Source organism: Dendrobates tinctorius, unplaced genomic scaffold (genome assembly GCF_039654945.1).
Source record: "Dendrobates tinctorius isolate UK_male_01 unplaced genomic scaffold, ASM3965494v1 ptg000003l, whole genome shotgun sequence".
NCBI classification, from domain to species: Eukaryota; Metazoa; Chordata; class Amphibia; order Anura; family Dendrobatidae; genus Dendrobates; species Dendrobates tinctorius.
In genome coordinates this window covers 20105508-20127087 of record NW_027361671.1, presented here as the reverse complement: position 1 = coordinate 20127087, position 21580 = coordinate 20105508, and the positions used below count along the sequence as shown (strand labels likewise).

The following is a 21580-nucleotide window of genomic DNA, read 5'->3' as shown; positions in this document are numbered from 1 at the left end:
CGCTATTGTTCTGGCTTGGTGCCTAAATTGCTTTCTGTGTGTGATATTGTGCAGTTCTGGGATCTCCAGTTCTGCCAGTTTTGTTTTTGGTTTTCCGTTCGTTTCTGCAGCTTCCTCTATTTTCCTGCTAAGAGGTTACCTGTTTTTTGTTCCCAGTCCCTAGATTGTTCAGGGATTCCCTTCCCCCTACCTATAGGTCTTCATTTGAGTTTAGCCTAGGAAACGTCGGTGGGTCTATTCACAAGGAATAGGTCGCCCACTCCATCGTAGGGTTTCAGCCTAGTCCTAGTACAGGGTCAGCTTTTCCCTCTTCTACCCTAGTCCTGAGTTGCAGATTCATAACAGTTTCTGCAAAAGAACGTCTGTGTCTGCCTATAGCTACTCCACTTTCACTTTCTATAGAACCTGAAAAGTGCCAAGTGTTATCTCTTATTTCAGTAGTGGCACGATCTGTCTTCAATGAATACAGATTTTACCAGAGAACTGAGAATTTTGAGAATGAATGATCAGTTCAGGAGGAGAAGGAAGCAGATTTTTCTGACAGGATACATTACAAAGTTTCTTATTTTCACATGTACTATTGAGTTATGCAATAAAAATTAAAATGATGATTACTCTTTAATTAATCTAGGTCTAAATATTTTTTACCATTAAAAGCAATTGTAATGCACTACCATTTTATGTTACTGAGTGAGATTTCATGAAGATTTAGGGTTCGTGGTTGAATATTAAATACAAGACAAGGTATAATTTTGAGAAATGACTACAACATGTCCTGTCCCTTCTGGCCAGCTAATATGACTATTGAAGAGCTTCTTCACAAAAAGACAATTTTCTATGATTTGGGAAATTTGTGGGATTTGGTGAAGTTCAAAGTATAAATAATTATCTAACAAAGCAAAATTGCACATTAAATTGTAACCAGTAAAATTAAACTTAAAAGAGTAGTTTTTGACGTTCAGTTTAGTTTCATCTTTTTTTTTTTCTGATTAAATTGGCTTTTGAATAGGAACAATATTCCCATATGAATAATCATCTAATGCATCCTTACTGTTAGAGTCACATTTCCGGCTTTTGGATCAATCTCGGTAGTCCCGCTTGCAACACTTAAAACAACAATGAATTTTTCTTGGACTTCAATTTCTCCATGAGGCAGAATGCTTAAAGTAATGATCCTTACTCCTCCTTCTCCATCATTATAATGAAAAGATCCATTCAAAGGTTCACTGAAGTCATCATTACCTGAGGTCAAGATGACTTTAGAGTTAGGCCCTAATATGTGCCACATAATCTGCAAAAAAAGGAGAAAAAAACAGTACAACGGAAAAGAATTTAGAATGATTTCCTTTTTATACATGGATTAGATGCAGAAGAACAATATGATACATAGTGGCTATGGCCGATCAGTAAAATAAATGTATAATTGGCTACGTTTGCCAGATATGCAGCAGCACAAAGCTTAAAAGAGAACGTGTCGTTAGAAAATTATCTATTGTTTAAATTAAGTTTTATATTAATTTTTTTTAAATAGTGATGTTTTACATTAAATGTTCTAATATTGAAATTTATATTAATAAATATATATAAATATTCTGACGTTTTGCAATTTTCACTCTAGCAGAATATCATAGGCAGAATAATCATAGATAACTCCTACATACACAGCTGCCACAGAATCCAACATTCACAGGTGATGGTCACAGCTCACCTCCTCCCCCATCCCTGCACAATGACCTTGACATTTTACATATGTCACAAAGCAGGCTGGCTGTGGTCCATGTGGCTAAAATATAGCTCTAAATTCTGCAGGAGTACTGCTTCATAGTCACGTACAGAAAACAAAACACAAATCTACAGAAATAAAATACAAGAAACAAAAACTGATTAAAAAATGTTTAGTTATCTAGATTTAATTATTGAAATTTATCAGAGGTGATATTTCCTTTAACCCCTTAGTGACAGAGCCAATTTGGTACTTAATGACAAAGCCAATTTTTACAATTCTGACCACTGTCACTTTATGAGGTTATAGCTCTGGAACGCTTCCATGGGTCCCACTTATTCTGACAATGTTTTCTCGTGATATATTGTACTTCATGCTAATGGTAAAATTTCTTTGATACAACTTGCGTTTATTTATGAAAAAAGGAAATTTGGCAAAATTTTTTTAAATTTTTAATTTTTGTGCTCTTAAATCATAGTCATATCGCACCAAATAGTTAAAACATAACATTTCCCACATGTCAACTTTACATAAGCACAATTTTGGAAACATAATTTTATTGTTAGGACGTTATAAGGGTTAAAAGTTGACCTATGATTTATCATTTTTCCAACAAAATGTACAAAACCATTTTTTTATGGAACACCTCACATTTGAAATGAGTTTGGGGGGGTCAATATAACAGAAAATACCCAAAAGTGACACTGTTCTAAAAACTGCTCCCCTACAGATGCAGAAAATCACACTCAAGAAGTCCACTAACAATTCAGGTGCTTCATGAGAACTAAAGCAATGTGGAAGGAAAAAAAATGAACATTTTACTTTTTTCACGGAAAATGTACTTTGCAACCAAACTTTTTTTATTTTTACAAGGGTATCAGGAGAAAATGGACTACAAAATGTGCTGTGCAATTTCTCCTGAGTACGCTGATACCCCGTATGTGGGGGAAAGCCACTGTTTGGGTGCATGGCAGGGCTCAGAAAGGTGGGAGCACCGTTTGACTTTTTAAATGCAAAATTGGCTGGAATCAATGGCAAGCGCCATGTCACGTTTGGAGACCCCCTGATGTATCTAAACAGTGGAAACCCCCCCAATTCTAACTCCAACTCTAACACAGCCCTAACCCCAATCCACCCCTAACCACAACCTTAACTCCAACACCACCCTAACTCCAATCCTAACCCCAACACACCCCTAACACTAATCTCAACCCTAACCATAACTACAACCCTAACCACAAAACAACCTTAACCCCAACCCTAGCCCCAACCCTAACTATAACCCCAACCATAACCCTAACCAAAAAATAAAAAAAACTACATTTTTTTTATTTTATTATTTTTACCTAACTAAGGCTGGTTTCACACTTTCATTTTTTTGCGCTGCGTTTTTGCACAAACATGCACATGCGTTTTTTTCCCCTATATTTAACATGGGTGTGCATTGTCATGCGTTTGTACGCGTTTGTATGCACATGCAGTCTTTTGTAGTGTGCGCCCAGGCACACAAAATGGAACTTGTTGCATTTTTTGTGCGTCCGACCTGTCTCAAAAAAACGCATGCGCACGCAATGCGCACGGAATTCACCCAAAAACACATTAAAGTCTATGGGAGCGCCATATACCGGAATAATATAGTTAAGTGACTAATAAAAGATTAAATAGTGTTTTATATGGACATATAAAGTGCATACGTGCATATACAAATTTAACCTGACTGTATATCAGTTAATATACATATCTAGTGATACAAATGTTGAAATGCATTACAATAATAATGGTATCCACATCTCCTTATACAATAATTATTCCCCCTCCCCACAGAGTTCGCCTCCTAACGAAGGGACGAAACGCGCGTTGGGGCGCTTGTGGAGGACCACATTAGCAGACCACAATTATATGTAAGCCTTTGAATGATTTTTCTTTTGTTCACAGCAACCAGCATCAGTTCATTTAATGGCAGTCTGTGTATTGCTAAGTACTATATGGCTAACATAGATGGTGGCAGTGTCTGTGAATTTTAGGTGCACTGTTTTGCATACTTAGTAGGTCAGGCTTCTGGCGCTAGTCTCTCCAATGACATATATGGTAGTAGCCTTGATATTGTGTTTCTTGCATATTATTCCGTTATTGATTATTTGAATATGGTCAAACATTTTTTACTGGCATGGTATACTGAATTTTTGTTCTTTGGTGGTGTATTATCTAAACAAGTTGTGCCATTTTACTTTATGGGTTTTTGTGCTAGATCTCAGAGCATGCCTGGAAAACTCTAGTACAGTTAATAGTATTAATCTTACTTACTATGTTGCACCTCACTGTTGTAAAGCACATCTCTAAACACTTAAGAGAAACTCGGGCAAAGAAAAGGAAAACAAATGAGAAAAGAAAATAATATGTTCCACCATCTGGTTTAAATTATGAAAAATCTAATATGAAGTGGATAACGTTTGCTCACAGCAGTGTATGGCCGGTAAGAGATATCGACGTCCAGTAACAATGGCCAATGTTTATTTTTGCTGAGCACATTCTGTGTTCATTTGCAGATCGTCAGTAATTAGCGCTCACGCAGGCGCGTGACACTATGTTAAGTGCGGTGACTGACACTTCTAGGATGATTAAATTAGAAGCGACCACAAACGAGAGCTGGAGTTGTGCAGTGTGCTCCATATGCATGTTGTGCTGTATTCATTAGCAGCTGTACTGAGAACTCTGTCCACAACACTTCGCACTCTGGATATTCTCACACACTGATATGGTAATGGTAATAGAAGCATATGCAATGCAAAGGATGGAGTACTGAGTCATATTCTGTACACATCCTGTGCTGGGGAAGAAAACGCCTACTATTTTTTTGCATGATTACTGATCTTGTTAAGACCATGCAACTCATGGGGCTTTAGATTTATATGCCTTTTAATTAATATACCTTTGGATAAAAATGCAGGGTGCTGGCTACATTGGGTTTGTTGTCATAATCTAAGAAGTAAGAAGATGTGAATTACGGTAAGCTATTGAAGAACTGTCTACTAATGCAACATACCGGCAAGAAATCTGCTGCAATTTTTTTTTTAAAGCTTTAAACAGTGTTCTCTGTTTCAAGACGGAATTTCACTGACTTTTGTGGAAAAAAAAACTTTCTTAATGCCTCCATTCACATTAGAGGTGCTTGGCACTGGCTTTCAGCTCTCTAGTCTCTACCCATTAAAACACAAAGCCAAGAACTCATGTGTATGGGGTGTCAGGAGAACCATTCAGCTAACAGCTATCTCACGTGTATTGTCAGCATAATTATCAGGAGCTCAGGCAGTTGTTGCCTCCATCATGCTTTACTGTGCAGCTCTGCTGGCTAAGGCTCACTGCTGTGTATGAAAATAAGCCCACCTCACGCTAACCTGGAAATCAGTGCAAATCCCTATTAGAGCAGAAAAAAAAACTGCAACAAAATTACCTGCTGCATCTAGCCAACAAGCCTTAAAGGGAACAGGTCACCATGCAAATGCAGTTCAATCTGCAGGCCCCCTGGTATAGCGCAACAGAAGTGGAGTAGATTGATCTATAGCTTGTGAGAAATTATTCAGTATAACTTGCGTCTTTAAGGGATTGTCCACTACTTGGACAACCCATTCTTGATTTAAATGTTTGGTCTCGATAAAATAAAAAAGCCTATACTCCCCTCCTGTTCCAATGCTGCTCCAGCAGTGTCAGCACTCGTGGTCTCGGGTCTCCCGTGCGGTTGTTGTGACACGTGACCCCGGCGCCCACTCCCTATCACTGTCTTCGCCTTTGGACAAATCAAACATGAAGAGAAAGACAGGGCTGCAGCGGCTCTCTCACTTCCTCTTCATGTTCAATTTGACGGGAGGCGGGACAGTGATGTCAGCGCTCACTGGGCCCCAGGGTCACGTCACAACAACAACAACACGGGAAACCCAGGGAGAGAGAGTGCCGACACCATGGGAATGGTGCTGGCATGGAAGGTAAGTATAGGTGTGGGGAAGGTGACTTGACAGGCAGACTTGACTGGTAGTAGGAGGGGACAGTATGTGCACTAGAGACGGAGATTGACAGGTTAGAAGAGTGACAGCTGAGAAAGGTGGATAGGAGAGTGCAGTACCAAGAAATGACCACAAGATGGCAGGGGAGAGTAGTTTTGGACTTTACAACGGCTTATGGCTCGAGAAATGCACAGTCATGGGGGGCGGGGAGATAGGAGCCCGGGAGGGAAATTCCCCTGTAAGAGAGGGGATAAATAGAAGGCGGGGCTTGGGTTTGGTCAGTCCCGGGAGGAGCTCGACAGAAGACTTGGAACGGAAGTCAGAAACGGAGAAGAGCTTGACCGGGGGACTGACGGGAGAAGACAGTCAGGGGGGTGGCCCTGACACGACGTACCGCAGGACAGACAAGGAGGTGGGTCGGACACGATGTACCGCAGGACAGGCAAGGTGACGTACCGCAGGACAAGTAAGGCCTCGGGAGTACCGACTGGACGACGACCTCGGACAGGTGAAGTGCTGGGGGTAGATTGGTCTAGGACAGCCCCCAGTGAAAGATCCGCGAGGTGCGTTACTGTGACTGGAACGAAGGCACAGGTACCCGGGCTTGGAGACAGAGTGAAGAAGCTGCGGTGCGTGTTTGGTGGTCGTCAGGAGGACGACGAAATAAACCTGGAACTGTTACAACTGGATTCTGTCTCCGTCTTGTTTTTGCCTCGTCTGGTAAGCAGCGGTCCACCCCCCAATCCCGGCCCCTACCACATAGGTTTTTCATTTTATTGGGGCCAAGTGTGGGGAATGAGAAGGAGATGTCCAAGTCGTGGACAACTTCTTTAGTTAAAGCTCTGCAGTTTCTGAGATTTTTGGTCCAGTGGGTGGTCCTATCAGTGACAGACAGGTAGCTCAGTATGCACACTTATACATAGAAAGCTGTCAATCACTGATGCCTGAGCATCACCGTAATTGTACTGATAAGCAGAATCATATTGCCAAGATCAGTTTTACCACAAAATGTACATTGTGAAAAAAATTCTCAAAAACCAAAGTCAGAATTGTGTTTTTTTTTCCCACTAATTCTACCAACCTGGATTTTTTTTCCAGTTTTCCAGTAAACTATGTATTAAATGAATGGTGTCATTCAAATGTACAGCTCGTCCAGTAAAAAAACAAGCCCTCATATGTCTATGTGGATTGAAAAATAGAAGTTATGGCTCTGGGAAAAAATGAAAACACAAAAAATGGAAATTGGCCACATCAACACAACACTAGAACATAAATTAAACAATTGTTTTTTTCCTCAAGATGGCGTTGCTTTAATTCACACACACAATGTATATGAGTATAAATCATAAGGATTACAGTCTACAGGATGTCTACCTGGAAAATAGTTCTTTACAGTATGTGATGGACACACGGACGCATTTCCAGGTAGAGCAGGGATTCCAGATAAATGGAAGCAACACTGAAAATACTTCACGGCAGACATGGAACATAGCCGTGATTCCATCTGTTTGCTTGATGAGAGGTGTAGAGTGTCGCACTTCCTGAGCACTGGGTATATTTATAGGATACCAGACTACTCAGGAGGTATTCACTTCCCATTGGTGTTCTTGGCACAACATGAACGTTATGTCCTTCACAGCGTGGTGTATTCAAAGCATATATTAAACAACACATTATGTACTGTTCTTATATTCTAACAATGCAAATAGTTCTGGAAAACAATACATTTTGTTTTTATTTTCAAGAAACTATTGGACTGGAAAAAAATGCAATGATTTATAAGGTAAGAGGACGTACAAAGAATTGTAAGACTGGAAGCCCTCCATATATACTGTATATACACACTACACTATGTTTAAAAAAAAAGGATTAAAGAAGCACTCCTCCTCCCATCAAAGTTTTTATCCTCTTAATATTTTGCAGTCATCAATTTATTGCACTGTGTACTTATAATTGCTCATTTTGCCTTTCTACCCAGCTCATTCTTCTATTTCTCTGCTCTATGTAGAAACAGGAAGTTTCTTTTCCCCACAAAAATCATTACCCTCTTCAACTCCTGACCCAGCTTCTCCCTCCTCCCACTTGCCATTGACTTTTGCAATTAGTGATGAGTCATACCGGCAAAACATTGACCTCCTGTTTCTACATAGAGCTTAGAAGGATTCAGCTAGTCAGTTTTTAATCATGTGATGTCAGAGACTTGATGGAAAAGAGAATTAACTGGGTAAAAAGGCAAAATAAGCTACTGTAAGTTCACAGTGCTATATAATATGATGATTGAAATATATTAGGAGGATAAAAATTTGGATGGGAGTGCTTCTTTATCCCCTTTACTACCTTGGACATATCCATACGTCCAGGTTGGCTGGTACTTACCCACCTTACACATTTGGATACGTCATCTCCCACGCACAGGAGGCTGTGTGCTCATGGTCGCCGCAGGGTGTCAGCTGAATCTGACAGTTCACACATGGCACTCAGTACCAGTAGCGGTGCCTGCACTTTAACCCCCTAAATGCTGCGATCGCTAGCAATTAGAAATTTTTCCACAGCGCTAGCGCTGATGTCAGTTAGGTGAAGTGAGTTCATTGACTGTGAACTCCCAGGACCTTTCTGACAACGTCATGAGCGTGAAAACTAGCGGTGACGTCAGACAGGTTATAGGAGTTCACCGTGAGACACTGACCAATGGTAGCAGATGCTGCCCAATGTCTCTGCTGGATAGCGGGCTGTATGGTCGCATCATGCAACCATACAGCCTGCCATCTAGATGTAGCAGAGCTAGACCTGTCGTGGGACTAATGGAATATTATCTTCTCCGTGGACAGGTGAATAATATTGTTGTTTGTTGTTTTAATTCTCTTGCAGGGGACAATGGCTTCACTAGAAGGGGCGATGCTGTAAGTATGGTTTAATTAAGATTTATTAAAGGAGTCTGTCATTCTTGCAATTCAAGGACTTTATTCTGGGTGTGTGTGTTTTTATACAATATGACTATAGGGTTAGTATTGGAGGTGTTGTATAGACACCTCTCTATTGCCAACCTCTGGGCTTGATGTCACCTGACAATACAAAGGTGGCATAAACCCCCCCAACTATTACCCCACTTGTCATCACATCAGGGCAAGTGGGAAGAGCGAGGCTAAGTGCCAAGATGTGCCTTTTCTCGGGTGGATGAGAGCTGATGTTTTTAGCCTGGAGGACCAATATCCATGGTCGCTTACTAGGCTATTAATATCAGCCCACAGCTGTCTGCCTAGCCTTTGCTGGTTATTAATTACATGGGGACCATACGTCTTTTTTTGGAGAGTCCCCCATTTTAATAGCCAGTAAAGGTTAAGTATACAGCTGTGAACTGATATTAATAGCCTTGCCAGCTTCATGGGTATTACCCCCTTCCCTGGCTATAAACATCTGCCCCCATCCACCGGCTTTCCCTCTGCTGGTTAAGAAAATTATGCGGAAGCCCACGCCATTTTTCAGATAATCTTTTAAAAATTAAATAAATGTACAGTAAGCTGCACATACACTGTACCAATTGTATATGTCACTGACATCTATATATCTATCTATGCTAATCTTTGCTATGTGTATGTACTGTATGTAATCTATATATTCTTTCCTGTCAGGTCCTGCTGTGATTTTAGTGTATGCGGCTGCTGAACTGCCAGCTTTTCAAAGGACATCGGTGTGTAAAAATCGGACAGCACTTGCATGGTTGCATGATTTTTTTCCTGCATATTTTGACTTCAATTGCCGAATGCAATCCGATGTCCGATTACAATTGATTTTTTTCCAGTCCGATCGTGATCTGATCTTAGCTGAAAAAAAAGCAGATGAACAGATAATGATAGAATAACACTGGTCCGAATGCAATTAATCCGATTGCATTCGTCAGATTTCATCGCAAGTGAGAATGAGCCCTTAAGGTAGGATTGACGGTAAATTGGTGGCATTTTGCTACCCCGAGATTAGTTGTGCCTTGTATCCTCAAACCACACCCTCTGGTCATGACTGAAATCCTCCGTACAATCCAGGGGGCATACCATCCATAGCTGTAGACCACACTGTCACGTTGAGGGCCAGCCTCCCCATCATCACAATTTCAACAGTATCTCCATTCTCAGGATGCAGATAATGTTGAATAGAATTGTGCAGCAGGAAGCAGTCTGCAGTACATTGGGCGAATGCAGCTAGGTGAGTGGCATTTATACATTTATTTTTTTAATTGTCAGAGGAGCTGTGGGGGACATGATACTATTTAGGGGACTGCAGGGGACATGATGCTGTGTGGGGGCATCATATTCTTTGCAGACTGAGAGGCATCATAATATGTTGGGGGCTGTGAGGGACATGATGATGTCTTATGGGCTGTGTAGTCCATCATACTGTGGGGGTATGTGATGGTAATGATGCTGTCTGGAGAGATGAAGGTGCAGTCATACTGTTTGGAGGGTTGTGGGGAACATGATGATGTTGGTGGGGCTGTAAGACAATATACTATGTTGGAGCCATCACATATGGCCGACAAAAGGGGACATCATACTGTGTGGGGATTGTGAGGGACATGATTCTGTCTGGTGGAATGTGAGGTCCATGATACTGTGAGAGTACCGTGTTTTTCGCACTATAAGACGCACCAGACCATAAGACGCACCCCAAATTTTGGGGTGGAAAATAGCAGAAAAAAGATTTTTATAAGATGGGGGTCCGTCTTATTGTCCGAATTTAAGGTATCTTACCTGAGGGCCGGCGGTGGTAGAGCGAGGTCACAAGAGGCATGGTCCCTTCCTTAGGAAGCTGGCGGCGGCAGAAGTGGGACAGTGCTGCAGTCCCGGGGTGCGATGCTGCAGGTCCGGTGTCGGTGGTGAGGCACAGCATGGAGCAAGGTCCCTTCCTCAGGATGCCGGCGGAGGTAGAAGTGGGGCAATGCTGCAGTCCTGAGGTGTGATGCTGAGGGTCCAGTGTCAGCAGTGAGACAGAACATTGAGCAGAGTCCCTTCCTCAGGATGCCGGCGGAAGAAATGTGGCGACGCCGCGGCCCAGTGTCCTTGACAAGCAGAGCAAAGTGCATCACCGGTTTCTTGGCGGCCATCTTCCTGAGGCCCGCATGCACAGATTGAGATCTTGGCTTCAGGAAAATGGCCGCCGAGATTTCAATCTGTGCACACGCAGCCTCCGGCAGCCAGTTTCCTGAAGCCGAGGGCCGCAGAGATCTCAATCTGTGCCTGCGCCGCCTCCGGCGGCCCACGGCTTTAGGAAGATGGCCGCAGGGAAACTGGTGATGCACTCAGCTCTGTTTGCTGTGGACACCGGCATCCTGAGGAAGGGACCCTGCTCAGGTGCACTCTGCACCATCGACACTGAGTCTCAGCATCGCCACACCTCTGTCACCGCCGTTTCCGCTGCCACACCACTTCGCAACCCCCCAGTAAGCCTGCATTCGGACTATAAGACGCACCTCCCATTTTCCTCCCCATTTTTTGGGGGAAAAAGTGCATCTTATAGTCTGAAAAATACAGTAGATATGGGACATGATGCTCTCTGGGCGGCTGTGTGGGCCATCACACTGTGTGGGAGCTGAGAAATCATGATACCCTGAATTAGGATTAGAAAACAAATAAAACAATCCATCTGCAAAACAAGTGGTTGATTCGGCTCCTTATCCTAAATTATGTGGCAAGGTTCGTCAAAAGGGTCGATAAGGACTTTTAGGATTGCTACCTCCAATAGGTGGCATTAGAGTTGTAGTACACTCCCTTTTTGAAGAGGTAATGTTTATATTTAAATTCCAAGATAAGCAATGCATGACATATAAGTTTCCGAATGCCAATTTGGCAATCTCCACAAGGACAGACTCCTTTTCAGATTTCTCTCACCCAGATAAATCAGACCTCCTACTTTGCACTGATGAGGGATAAACACCTCAAAGCACATATCTTCAAATGCAGTTTCTGATTTTTTTTTTCTTACCCTATGTCACTTAGCAAGGGTCATTAAAGGGTTAATATTAATTTTTAGAAGTTCTATCCCTAAAAGGTGGCACTTGAGTTCAAGTTCTCTTCCTTGTTGAAGAAGTTATTAGCATTTTTGAAAGACAGCAATATTATTTCAACAGCAGAAAAGACCAATTAGAATACAGAAATTGGCGTGTATATCGCTATAGTGGTGGTTTGGGACAGTTAGGGAATTTATATTCAACTTATTTTGCCTCTGGTGGGCTTGCCCTCTTCTAATAAGCACCAAAGCAGTGAGTGGCAGAAAAAACAATTAAACTTAAAAATTATGGCACAGATATTGGGTGATCCATAATTTGTGACTTTTCTTACGAAAGAAAACTGGCTAAGAGGGAATGATAAATGTGTTACATTGCAGTTTTGATACAGTACCTGAGCTTCTCCCATATGTCCCCCGATTCTCTCCAACATCAACGTTATGGTGAGAGTTACATTAGGGTTAGGGAGAGTTATCTGGCTTTGATTGAGGAACCTCACAGCTCCATTGGGGGAGTCACTTTTTGCTATTGTAATTACTGACACAATGCGCTGACCCAGAATTGCTCCTCCACTCGCACCCACTAGGCGAACCTCTAACTGTTCCGCAAACTCACTGTAAAAGGAATATAAAAATAGCAATTATTCTGATAATAAAGCAATATCATTCATAGATTAGCTGCGTGTAACAGCAATAGATCATTTCTCATTACTGCTTAATGTTTATTAAATTGAAATAGAAATAGTGACAAATCATTTTTATCTCAAAATGCTTTAATGCTTATTGATAGCTACATGTCTGTGCTATTTCATAAGTTTAATTCTCCGAGCTCCCTGACAGCTAAGCTTTGTTGTCAAGATATTACAAAGTGTGTATATTGACATCCAAATGACCCTGATCAAAAGTTCACATACCCCATTTCTTAACGTGTATTGCCCCTTCTAACATCAATGACATCTTAAAGTCTTTTGTGGTAGTTATGGATGAGGTTCTTTATTTTTTCAGATGGTAAAGCTGCCCACTCTTCTTGGCAAAAAGCCTCCAGTTCCTGTAAATTCCTGAGCTGTCTAGCATGAACTGCGCACTTGAGATCTCCCCAGAGTGGCTCAATGATATTGAGGTCAGGACTCTGAGATGGCCACTCCAGAACCTTCACTTGTTCTGCTGTAGGCAATGACAGGTCTGCTTGACCTTGTGTTTTGGATGTTTGTCATGTTGTAACAACCAAGTACGTCCCATGCGCAGCTTCCGGGCTGATGATTGCAAATTTGCCTCCAGTATTTGCTGATAACGTGCTGCATTCATCTTTCCTTCAACTTTGACCAAGTTTCCTTTGCCTCTGTAGCTTACACATCCCCGAAATGTCAGCGATCCACCTCCATGCTTTACAGTAGGAATGGTGTTCCTTTCGTCATAGGCCTTGTTGACCTCTCTCCAAATGTATTTATGGTTGTGGCCAAAAAGTTAAATTTTGGTCTCATCACTCCAAATTACCTTGTTCCAGAAGGTTTGAGGCTTGTCTCTGTGCTGTTTTGCATATTGTAGGCAAGATACTTTGTGGTATGGCTTTCTTCTGGCGACTCGACCGTGCAGCCCATTTTTTTCAAGTGCCTCCTTATTGTGCATCTTGAAACAGCCACACCGCTAGTATTCAGAGAGTCCAGCATTTTAGCTGATGTTAGTTGTGGGTTTTTCTTTGCATCCCAAACAATTTTCCTGGCAGTTGTGGACGAAATTTTTGTTGATCTATCTGACCGTGGTTTTGCTTTTACAGAGCCCCTGATTTTCCATTGGTTAATCACAGTTTGAACTCTGCTGACTGACATTACCAGTTCATTGGATATCTTTTGGTATCCCTTTCCTGTTTTATACAGTTTAACTACCTTTCCCGATAGATCCGTTGACAATTCTTTTACTTTCCCCATGACTCACAATTCAGAAATGTCAGTGGCTTGATGAAAGATGCAAGAGTCTATCTGGATACTAGAAACTCACTCAGCTTTTATGCACACACACTGATTACCAGCAAAAGTGAGGATGTTACCTTTAGTAGCCATTCAAATCCATTTGTGTCAACTTCTGTGCATGTTATCAGGCCAAAATCACCAGGGTATGTGAACTTTTGATCAGGGTCATTTGGATGTTTTGGGTTGTCATTATGATTTAAAAAGAAGTCGTTTGACAATAAATGGCTTCACCCAACCACTAACCATCAGTGTAGAAAAAGTTTTGGTGTTATCATTCATGTTCTCTGAAAAAAGGCCAAGAAAGCAAAAATTCTGCAGGGGTATGTAAACTTTTGAGCCCAACTGCATGTGTGGGTTTAAACACTGTCTTCATGGTATACCTCTACACTGAGTGGAAGAATAGGGTTGCATTGACAATCCAGCACAATGGGCAGCACTTTGAACACATTTTATAAGTGGTCATAAACTTGTAAATAACTAATGAAAGAATAAAGTTACGTTAAAACCAAACACACCATTGTTTTTCTTATGAAATTCTCAATAAGTTTGATGTGTCACATGACCCTCTTCCCATTGGAATAAATAAAGTTGGATCCAAAATGGCTGACTTCAAAATGGCCACCATGGTCACCACCCATTTTGAAGAACATACAGTATAAACTCCTTGATATAAGATGGAAATAACATTTTCAAGACCAATTTATTCAGTATTGAGTCTGAGCACCATGAGCAGAAATATCAATGCTTACATGCCTTGGCGGCTATCAATGAAGTTATGAAGTTATTTGTGATTGTCTGAGGAATTTTCTGCCACACCGAATGCATTGGGCATGTAAAGCATCAAGATCCACTGCTGGCAGCTCTTTTGCATTTGTGAACCAATGAGTTCCCAGATGTGCTCATTGGAAAAGAAGTCTGGAGATGCTGCAGGCCATAGTAGCATGTTTAGGCCTAAGCAGGATGCTCACGGTAGCACATGCAACCAACAAGTGGCCTTGGAGAAATTGCACTTTTGAGAAATGGCTGCACCACTTGATCTAAACCAAACCAGTGTAACACCGAGCATTTAGTGACCCTGGAATGAAGACTAGAGGTATCCGGCTACCGTGCATTATGACACTGCAAACCAGAATTCTGTAATCCTGGCAGTAGAACCTGTGCGATGTTTCCTCGTGGAAGCCATTTAACCCATTCTTGACCTTAGAATTTTCCATTTCTACGTTTTTGTTTTTCCTCCTCTTCTTCCCCAAGCCGTAACTTTTTCTATTTTTCTGTCAATATGGCCATGTGAGGGCTTTTTTTTTTTGTGGGAAGAGTTGTACTTTTGAACGACACCATTGAATTTACCATATAGTGTAACGGAAAAAAACGGGAAACAAATTCCAAGTGTGTTGAAATAACAAAAAAGTACAATTGCACAATTTTTTTTAACATGTTCACTAAATGGTAAACTGACCTGCCATTATGATTCTCCAGGTCACTACGAGTTTGCAGATACCATACATGTGTAAGTTATTTTTTATTTAAGTGGTGAAAAAAAATCCAGCTTGTAAAAAAAAAAGGTGCCAAAGTCCAAGACCCATAGCGTCTTCTATTTTTGGGCTTTTCGGCTGAGTAAAGGCTTATTTTTTGCAAGCTGAGCTGATACCATTTTGGGGTATATATGATGTATTGATTGCATGTTATTGCTTTTTATTGCAATGTTGTAGAAACCAAAAGTAGCCATTTGACCTACCTAGGTTTTCCAGGAGTCCATCATGACAGCACCATCAGGAGGTTGTCCTTCTTATCCTTGATAGGGACAGGATCACACAAGAGGTTAAAAGGCCCCTCCCACCACCACGCCTCAGTGATTTTTCAAATACCACACCAGGATGGATGCAACTTTATTTTATTTAGCTTTCCTTCTACATATGTTACCATCATATATTAGATAGGAATTTAAGGAAGGGAATGTAATTGGTGCTGCCATGATGGACTCCTGGAAAACCTATTACCGGTAGGTCTAATGCCTACTTTACAGGAAGTCCCTCCTGACAGCACCATCAGGAGAATGCCAGCGGATAAATTCAGGGTGGGACCACAGCTTGGAGGACCTTCCTACCAAAGGCCATCTTTTGGCAAGATAAAATGTCCAGTTTATCGTGTCTGCAAAAGGTATTCAGATTTGTCCACGTTGCCACACTGCAGATTTGATCCACTGAGACTGAGGCCCCTGCCTGCTCTGCCAAAGAAGTGGCTACTACTCTCGTGGAATGGGCTCTGACATTAACTGGAGGAGACTTCCCTTCTGATGTATAGGTCAGGCTGATCACTAATCTGACCCATCGTGCCAATGTTGCTTTTGATGTCTTTTTCCCTTAGGCTGTGTGCACACGCTGCGGATTTTGCTGCGGTTCCGCAGCGGTTTTGGCCGCTGCGGACCCGCAGCAGTTTCTGCTGCGGTGTACAGTACCATGATTCCCTATAGGAATCAAAAACCGCAGTGCAGACGGTGCGGAATTTTCCGCGCGGATTATCTGCAGTTTTCAATCCGCAGAAAGAATTGACATGTCAATTCTTTCTGCGGATTCCGCTGCGGTTTGCCATCTCCTCCATTGAGGTGATGAAAAACCGCAGGGCAAAACCGCAGAGCAATCCGCAGGTAAAACCGCCGGTGTTTTGACCTGCAGATTTACCTGCGGATTTTACAAAATCCGCGCGGATGAATCTGCACCTAATCCGCAGCGTGTGCACACAGCCTTATTTTCCCCCCAAAACTGTATAAATAGATTGGGATCTATTTGCCAGTCCTTTGTGGCTTCTAAGTACTGAAGGGACTACTCTAGGGAATGAAAAGACCATTCCTGACTATTTTTATGGTCTTGGCAGAAGGAAGGCAAGACTACCTCTTGATTTATATGAAAGGACATTACTACTTTTGGTATGAACGCAGGATCTAACCTAAGAATAATGCAGTCCTCCAAGATCGTCAGGTATGGGCTTTTAATGGAAAATGCCTGTTTTCCCCAATTCATCTAGCTGTTGTTATGGCAAACAGGAATGTGGTTTTAAGAGAGAGAGATTTTATATCTGAATCCTCAAGCGGTTCATATGGTGATCTGCATAACCCATTTAAGATCAAATCCCAGGGTAGGACGTAGGTTCTAACCATGGGTCTTATTCTGCCTGTGGTCTTTATAAAACATTCAATCCATGGATGTCCTGCTAGAGGATAGTCTATAAAAACACTTAGAGCCGAGATTTGCACTTTCAGAGAGCTGGGTCTTAGGCCTGTCTCAAACCCCGCTTGGAGGAATTTCAAGATTCTGGGAATATCAGGCTTAGATAATACTATTGTCGCCTCAGGATATTGTGTACAATTTTTTTTTTCCATATTTTCGTATATATAGCCGCTGTTACCGATTTCCTACTTTTTTGTATTGTTATGACCGAGGATATTGTATAACTAGAAGGTTGAAACAAGAGCGCAATAGGGTCTTATCTGGGTAAAACGTATAAATAACACTGGTCAACAGCATTTTTGGTGCCAAAGATATTTCATCGAATTTAGGGTATTTTTGGGGTGCTGATTCTGAATATGTCATCAGTTTTGCCAGATTGGCTCAAGTTTTTGAGATTTTTGGTATCTTATTTATAGCACTTGTTGGTAAATGCGACGCATCATCTCATTAATTTCTTTGGATTAGTACTTGAACTGAGCAGTTCTCAATATAGTTTTGTGTTAATTAGTGTTCTAAAAGTTTGTTCATAGCTTGATTTTTGCACTAACTTTATGTTGTTGTCTGTTTTCCAGTGAAAAGCATGAACTCATCATGAAGAAGTTGTCTTAACGATCCAGACTCATTCTGTTACATTTGTGGTGAATACACACTGCCAAAACATAGAAGAAACATAACAGACTTCGTAAAAAAAGTGTATTTTGCCTATTTTGGGGTTATGCTTGGGGACCAAGACAAGTTTTGGGCACCACACATAGTGTGCAAAGCATGTATCGAATTATTACGAAAATGGAGCAAAGGACAAAGAAAAAGCTTCAAATTTGGTGTTCCAATGGTGTGGAGAGAGCCAAAAAATCATCATGATGACTGTTATTTATGGTAAACACAGGTACAGGCACATCTTCACAATGAGGGACAGGCCTTCTTGCAGATTCCATGTTACTCCCATTTTCGTTTCTTATGCTTATTGAATCCTTGCACTTGCACTGCACAGAAATAACAGTCATCATGATGATTTTTTGGCTCTCTCCACACCATTGGAACACCAAATTTGAAGCTTTTTCTTTGTCCTTTGCTCCATTTTCGTAATAATTCGATACATGCTTTGCACACTATGTGTGGTGCCCAAAACTTGTCTTGGTCCCCAAGCATAACCCCAAAATAGGCAAAATACACTTTTTTTACGAAGTCTGTTATGTTTCTTCTATGTTTTGGCAGTGTATATTCACCACAAATGTAACAGAATGAGTCTGGATCGTTAAGACAACTTCTTCATGATGAGTTCATGCTTTTCACTGGAAAACAGACAACAACATAAAGTTAGTGCAAAAATCAAGCTATGAACAAACTTTTAGAACACTAATTAACACAAAACTATATTGAGAACTGCTCAGTTCAAGTACTAATCCAAAGAAATTAATGAGATGATGCGTCGCATTTACCAACAAGTGCTATAAATAAGATACCAAAAATCTCAAAAACTTGAGCCAATCTGGCAAAACTGATGACATATTCAGAATCAGCACCCCAAAAATACCCCAAATTCATTAAAATATTTTGGACACCAGAAAAAAAAATTTTTTTCGTTGACCTGTGTAATTGGAGTATTGTACTCACCTTTTCAAAGAAAAAGTAAAGCTTGTATAGTATGTCAGCCTGCTGCACGTCCAACGGTCCGCAACGGAACCGCAACAAAGTTATTTAGGAATTAATTCTTGGACTTTCAAGTGCGCTACCAGACAAATTCCATAAACACACCAGGTTAAAAGTTAACCCTTTAATCCCTACGCGTTTCGAAGCATAACACTTCTTCTTCAGGGGTTGACACATGAATATAGAGAGCTGTCACCACATTTATACATGCAGGATTCAAATTTGGCGCCATGAAAGACATGTGCTGCGCCGTAAAGGTCAAAGATCACAATAGTTCAAGTGTCAGGAAAAGTTCATTAAAGTTAACTAATCTATAATAAATAAAAACGTTAATATCTTTATTTTATTTTGCAGATGAAATGGAATGCGGATAGAGGAAAAAAGAAAAGAAAAAAAAAAAAAGAGGGAGAAAGAGAGGAAAAAGAAAAGAAAAGGAATGAACCCACAAATGTGGGAAAAAGAAGAAGAAAAAGAGATCACAGTCCAGCAAACATACCACCACACCAGGGAAGGTGTTCGGATTGAAAAGAAAAAGAAAAGAAAGGAAAAGAAGGACATCGTAATGCCAGACGATCATGAGGAAATTGTATCTCCGAAAAATGTGTATAAAATGTATATACATATATAAATAATAATATAGTAAAAGGATTTGTAAAAATATAGAATAAAATGATTAAAAAAATAATAATAAAAATAATAATTGTCCCAATTATTTAACGTGCCATTCCAAATGAAGTCAGTGGCGCGACTAAATGGACGAAACACACCCGAAAAAAACACTAGAGATCACCGGATCAATCACCACTCAGGAGGGAAAATAGAACAAGATTAATAAAAATAATAAGTTTTTTCACCTTTTTATTTTTCATTTTTTAATATATATATATATTTTTTAATAATATTTTTATTAATCTTGTTCTATTTTCCCTCCTGAGTGGTGATTGATCCGGTGATCTCTAGTGTTTTTTTCGGGTGTGTTTCGTCCATTTAGTCGCACCACTGACTTCATTTGGAATGGCAAGTTAAATAATTGGGACAATTATTATTTTTATTATTATTTTTGTAATCATTTTATTCTATATTTTTACAAATCCTTTTACTATATTATTATTTATATATATATATACATTTTATACACATTTTTCGGAGATACAATTTCCTCATGATCGTCTGGCATTACGATGTCCTTCTTTTCCTTTCTTTTCTTTTTCTTTTCAATCCCAACACCTTCCCTGGTGTGGTGGTATGTTTGCTGGACTGTGATCTCTTTTTCTTCTTCTTTTTCCCACATTTGTGGGTTCATTCCTTTTCTTTTCTTTTTCCTCTCTTTCTCCCTTTTTTTTTTTTTTTCTTTTCTTTTTTCCTCTATCCGCATTCCATTTCATCTGCAAAATAAAATAAAGATATTAACGTTTTTATTTATTATAGATTAGTTAACTTTAATGAACTTTTCCTGACACTTGAACTATTGTGATCTTTGACCTTTACGGCGCAGCACATGTCTTTCATGGCGCCAAATTTGAATCCTGCATGTATAAATGTGGTGACAGCTCTCTATATTCATGTGTCAACCCCTGAAGAAGTGTTATGCTTCGAAACGCGTAGGGATTAAAGGGTTAACTTTTTTAACCTGGTGTGTTTATGGAATTTGTCTGGTAGCGCACTTGAAAGTCCAAGAATTCATTCCTAAATAACTATGACCGAGGATGAGAGACCTCTAGACCAGGGTTCCCCAACTCCAGTCCTCAAGGCCCACCAACAGGTCATGTTTTCAGGATTTCCTTTGTATTGCACAGGTGAAGCAATTGTCACCTGAGCAATACTAAGGAAATCCTGAAAACATGATCTGTTGGTGGGCCTTGAGGACTGGTGTTGGAGAACCCTGCTCTAGACCTCAAAATTTGCCGCTTAGGATCCGGGCAGACAACTGTAGGAGCTTCACATTGGGATGGTGTTTTGGCCCCTTAAACAGTTGATCATGCCTTTCTTGAAAGATGATGGGATCTTCTCTGGCCATCCTTCTCGGTAAGGGAAACCAGCTCCTTCTCGGCCAAAAAGGTAATACTATGATCACCTTGGCTTTATCCTCCTGTATCTTCCTCAGCACTGCTGGCATTAAAGGAAAAGGGGGAAAAGCATACGTTAGGTCCATGTTCCATTTTTGAGATAAGGTGTCTACTCCTGAGGAAAAAAAATTCTGCTTTGAGTTTTTTCTTGCAATGAACAGGTCCACCTGGGGGGGTACCCCATTGGCGTATTATATGATTAAATTCTTCCCAGTTCAGCTCCCATTCTGACTATTGAATCGTTTTCCGGCTGAGAAAGTCTGCTACTACATACTGAGACCCTTTCAGATGCACTGCGGTCACAGATATCATCGTTTCCTCTACCCAAAGGAAAATATTCTATGCTACCGCCTGCAAAAGGTGGTGTCTTGGACCCCCTTGACGGTTGAGGAATGCCACCATAGTAATATTGTCCGACAGGATCTTGATGTGTCTGTTCTTTAGACTTGGCCCAAATCGCTTTAGTTTTTCCTAGACCGCCTGAAGTTCTCTGACGTTGGATGATCTGGGAGGATCTGATCCTCGCCAAGTACCCTGTATGCACTGATCCTGTACCTGGGCCCCCCAGCCGTTGCCGCTGCATCTGTGGTGATCAATATAAACGAAAACTGTCCACCATGCTGATGACCTTTTGGTCACTGCTGACAGTTTTAACTTTTTGTCTAGCCCATCTATCCTTCTGTTCCAGGATGTCAGTACCTGATGTTGAAGTTGTCATGAGTGGAATGGACACCACCAGACCCCTGGAATGGAAGCAGTCATCAGTCCCCGGATGCTCATAGCCTCTCTGATGGACACCTGCAATCTCCCTCTGAAGGCTACAACCCTGTTTCTGAGTTCTTCCTGCTTCTTTGCTGGGAGGAAGAACATCTGCTGTTTGGAGTCCAAGAGAATTCCTAGGAAGGCCTTCTGTCTTCCTGGCACCAGATCTGATTTTCCCCAGTTTATTATCCACCCT

At 41.0% G+C, this 21580-nt stretch overlaps 1 protein-coding gene across 1 annotated transcript in view; it reads right to left on the bottom strand.

The window, feature by feature from the left end:
• ADGRV1 (adhesion G protein-coupled receptor V1) overlaps nucleotides 1–21580 on the bottom strand; it is a 732030-nt gene that overhangs the window by 297338 nt on the left and 413112 nt on the right. The window contains exons 68-69 of the mRNA XM_073580638.1: nucleotides 12111–12330; nucleotides 1052–1291 (exon numbers count right to left, since the gene is read on the bottom strand). Of these exons, the coding sequence (XP_073436739.1) occupies nucleotides 1052–1291; nucleotides 12111–12330 (460 nt within the window). The remainder of the gene's footprint in view (nucleotides 1–1051; nucleotides 1292–12110; nucleotides 12331–21580) is intronic.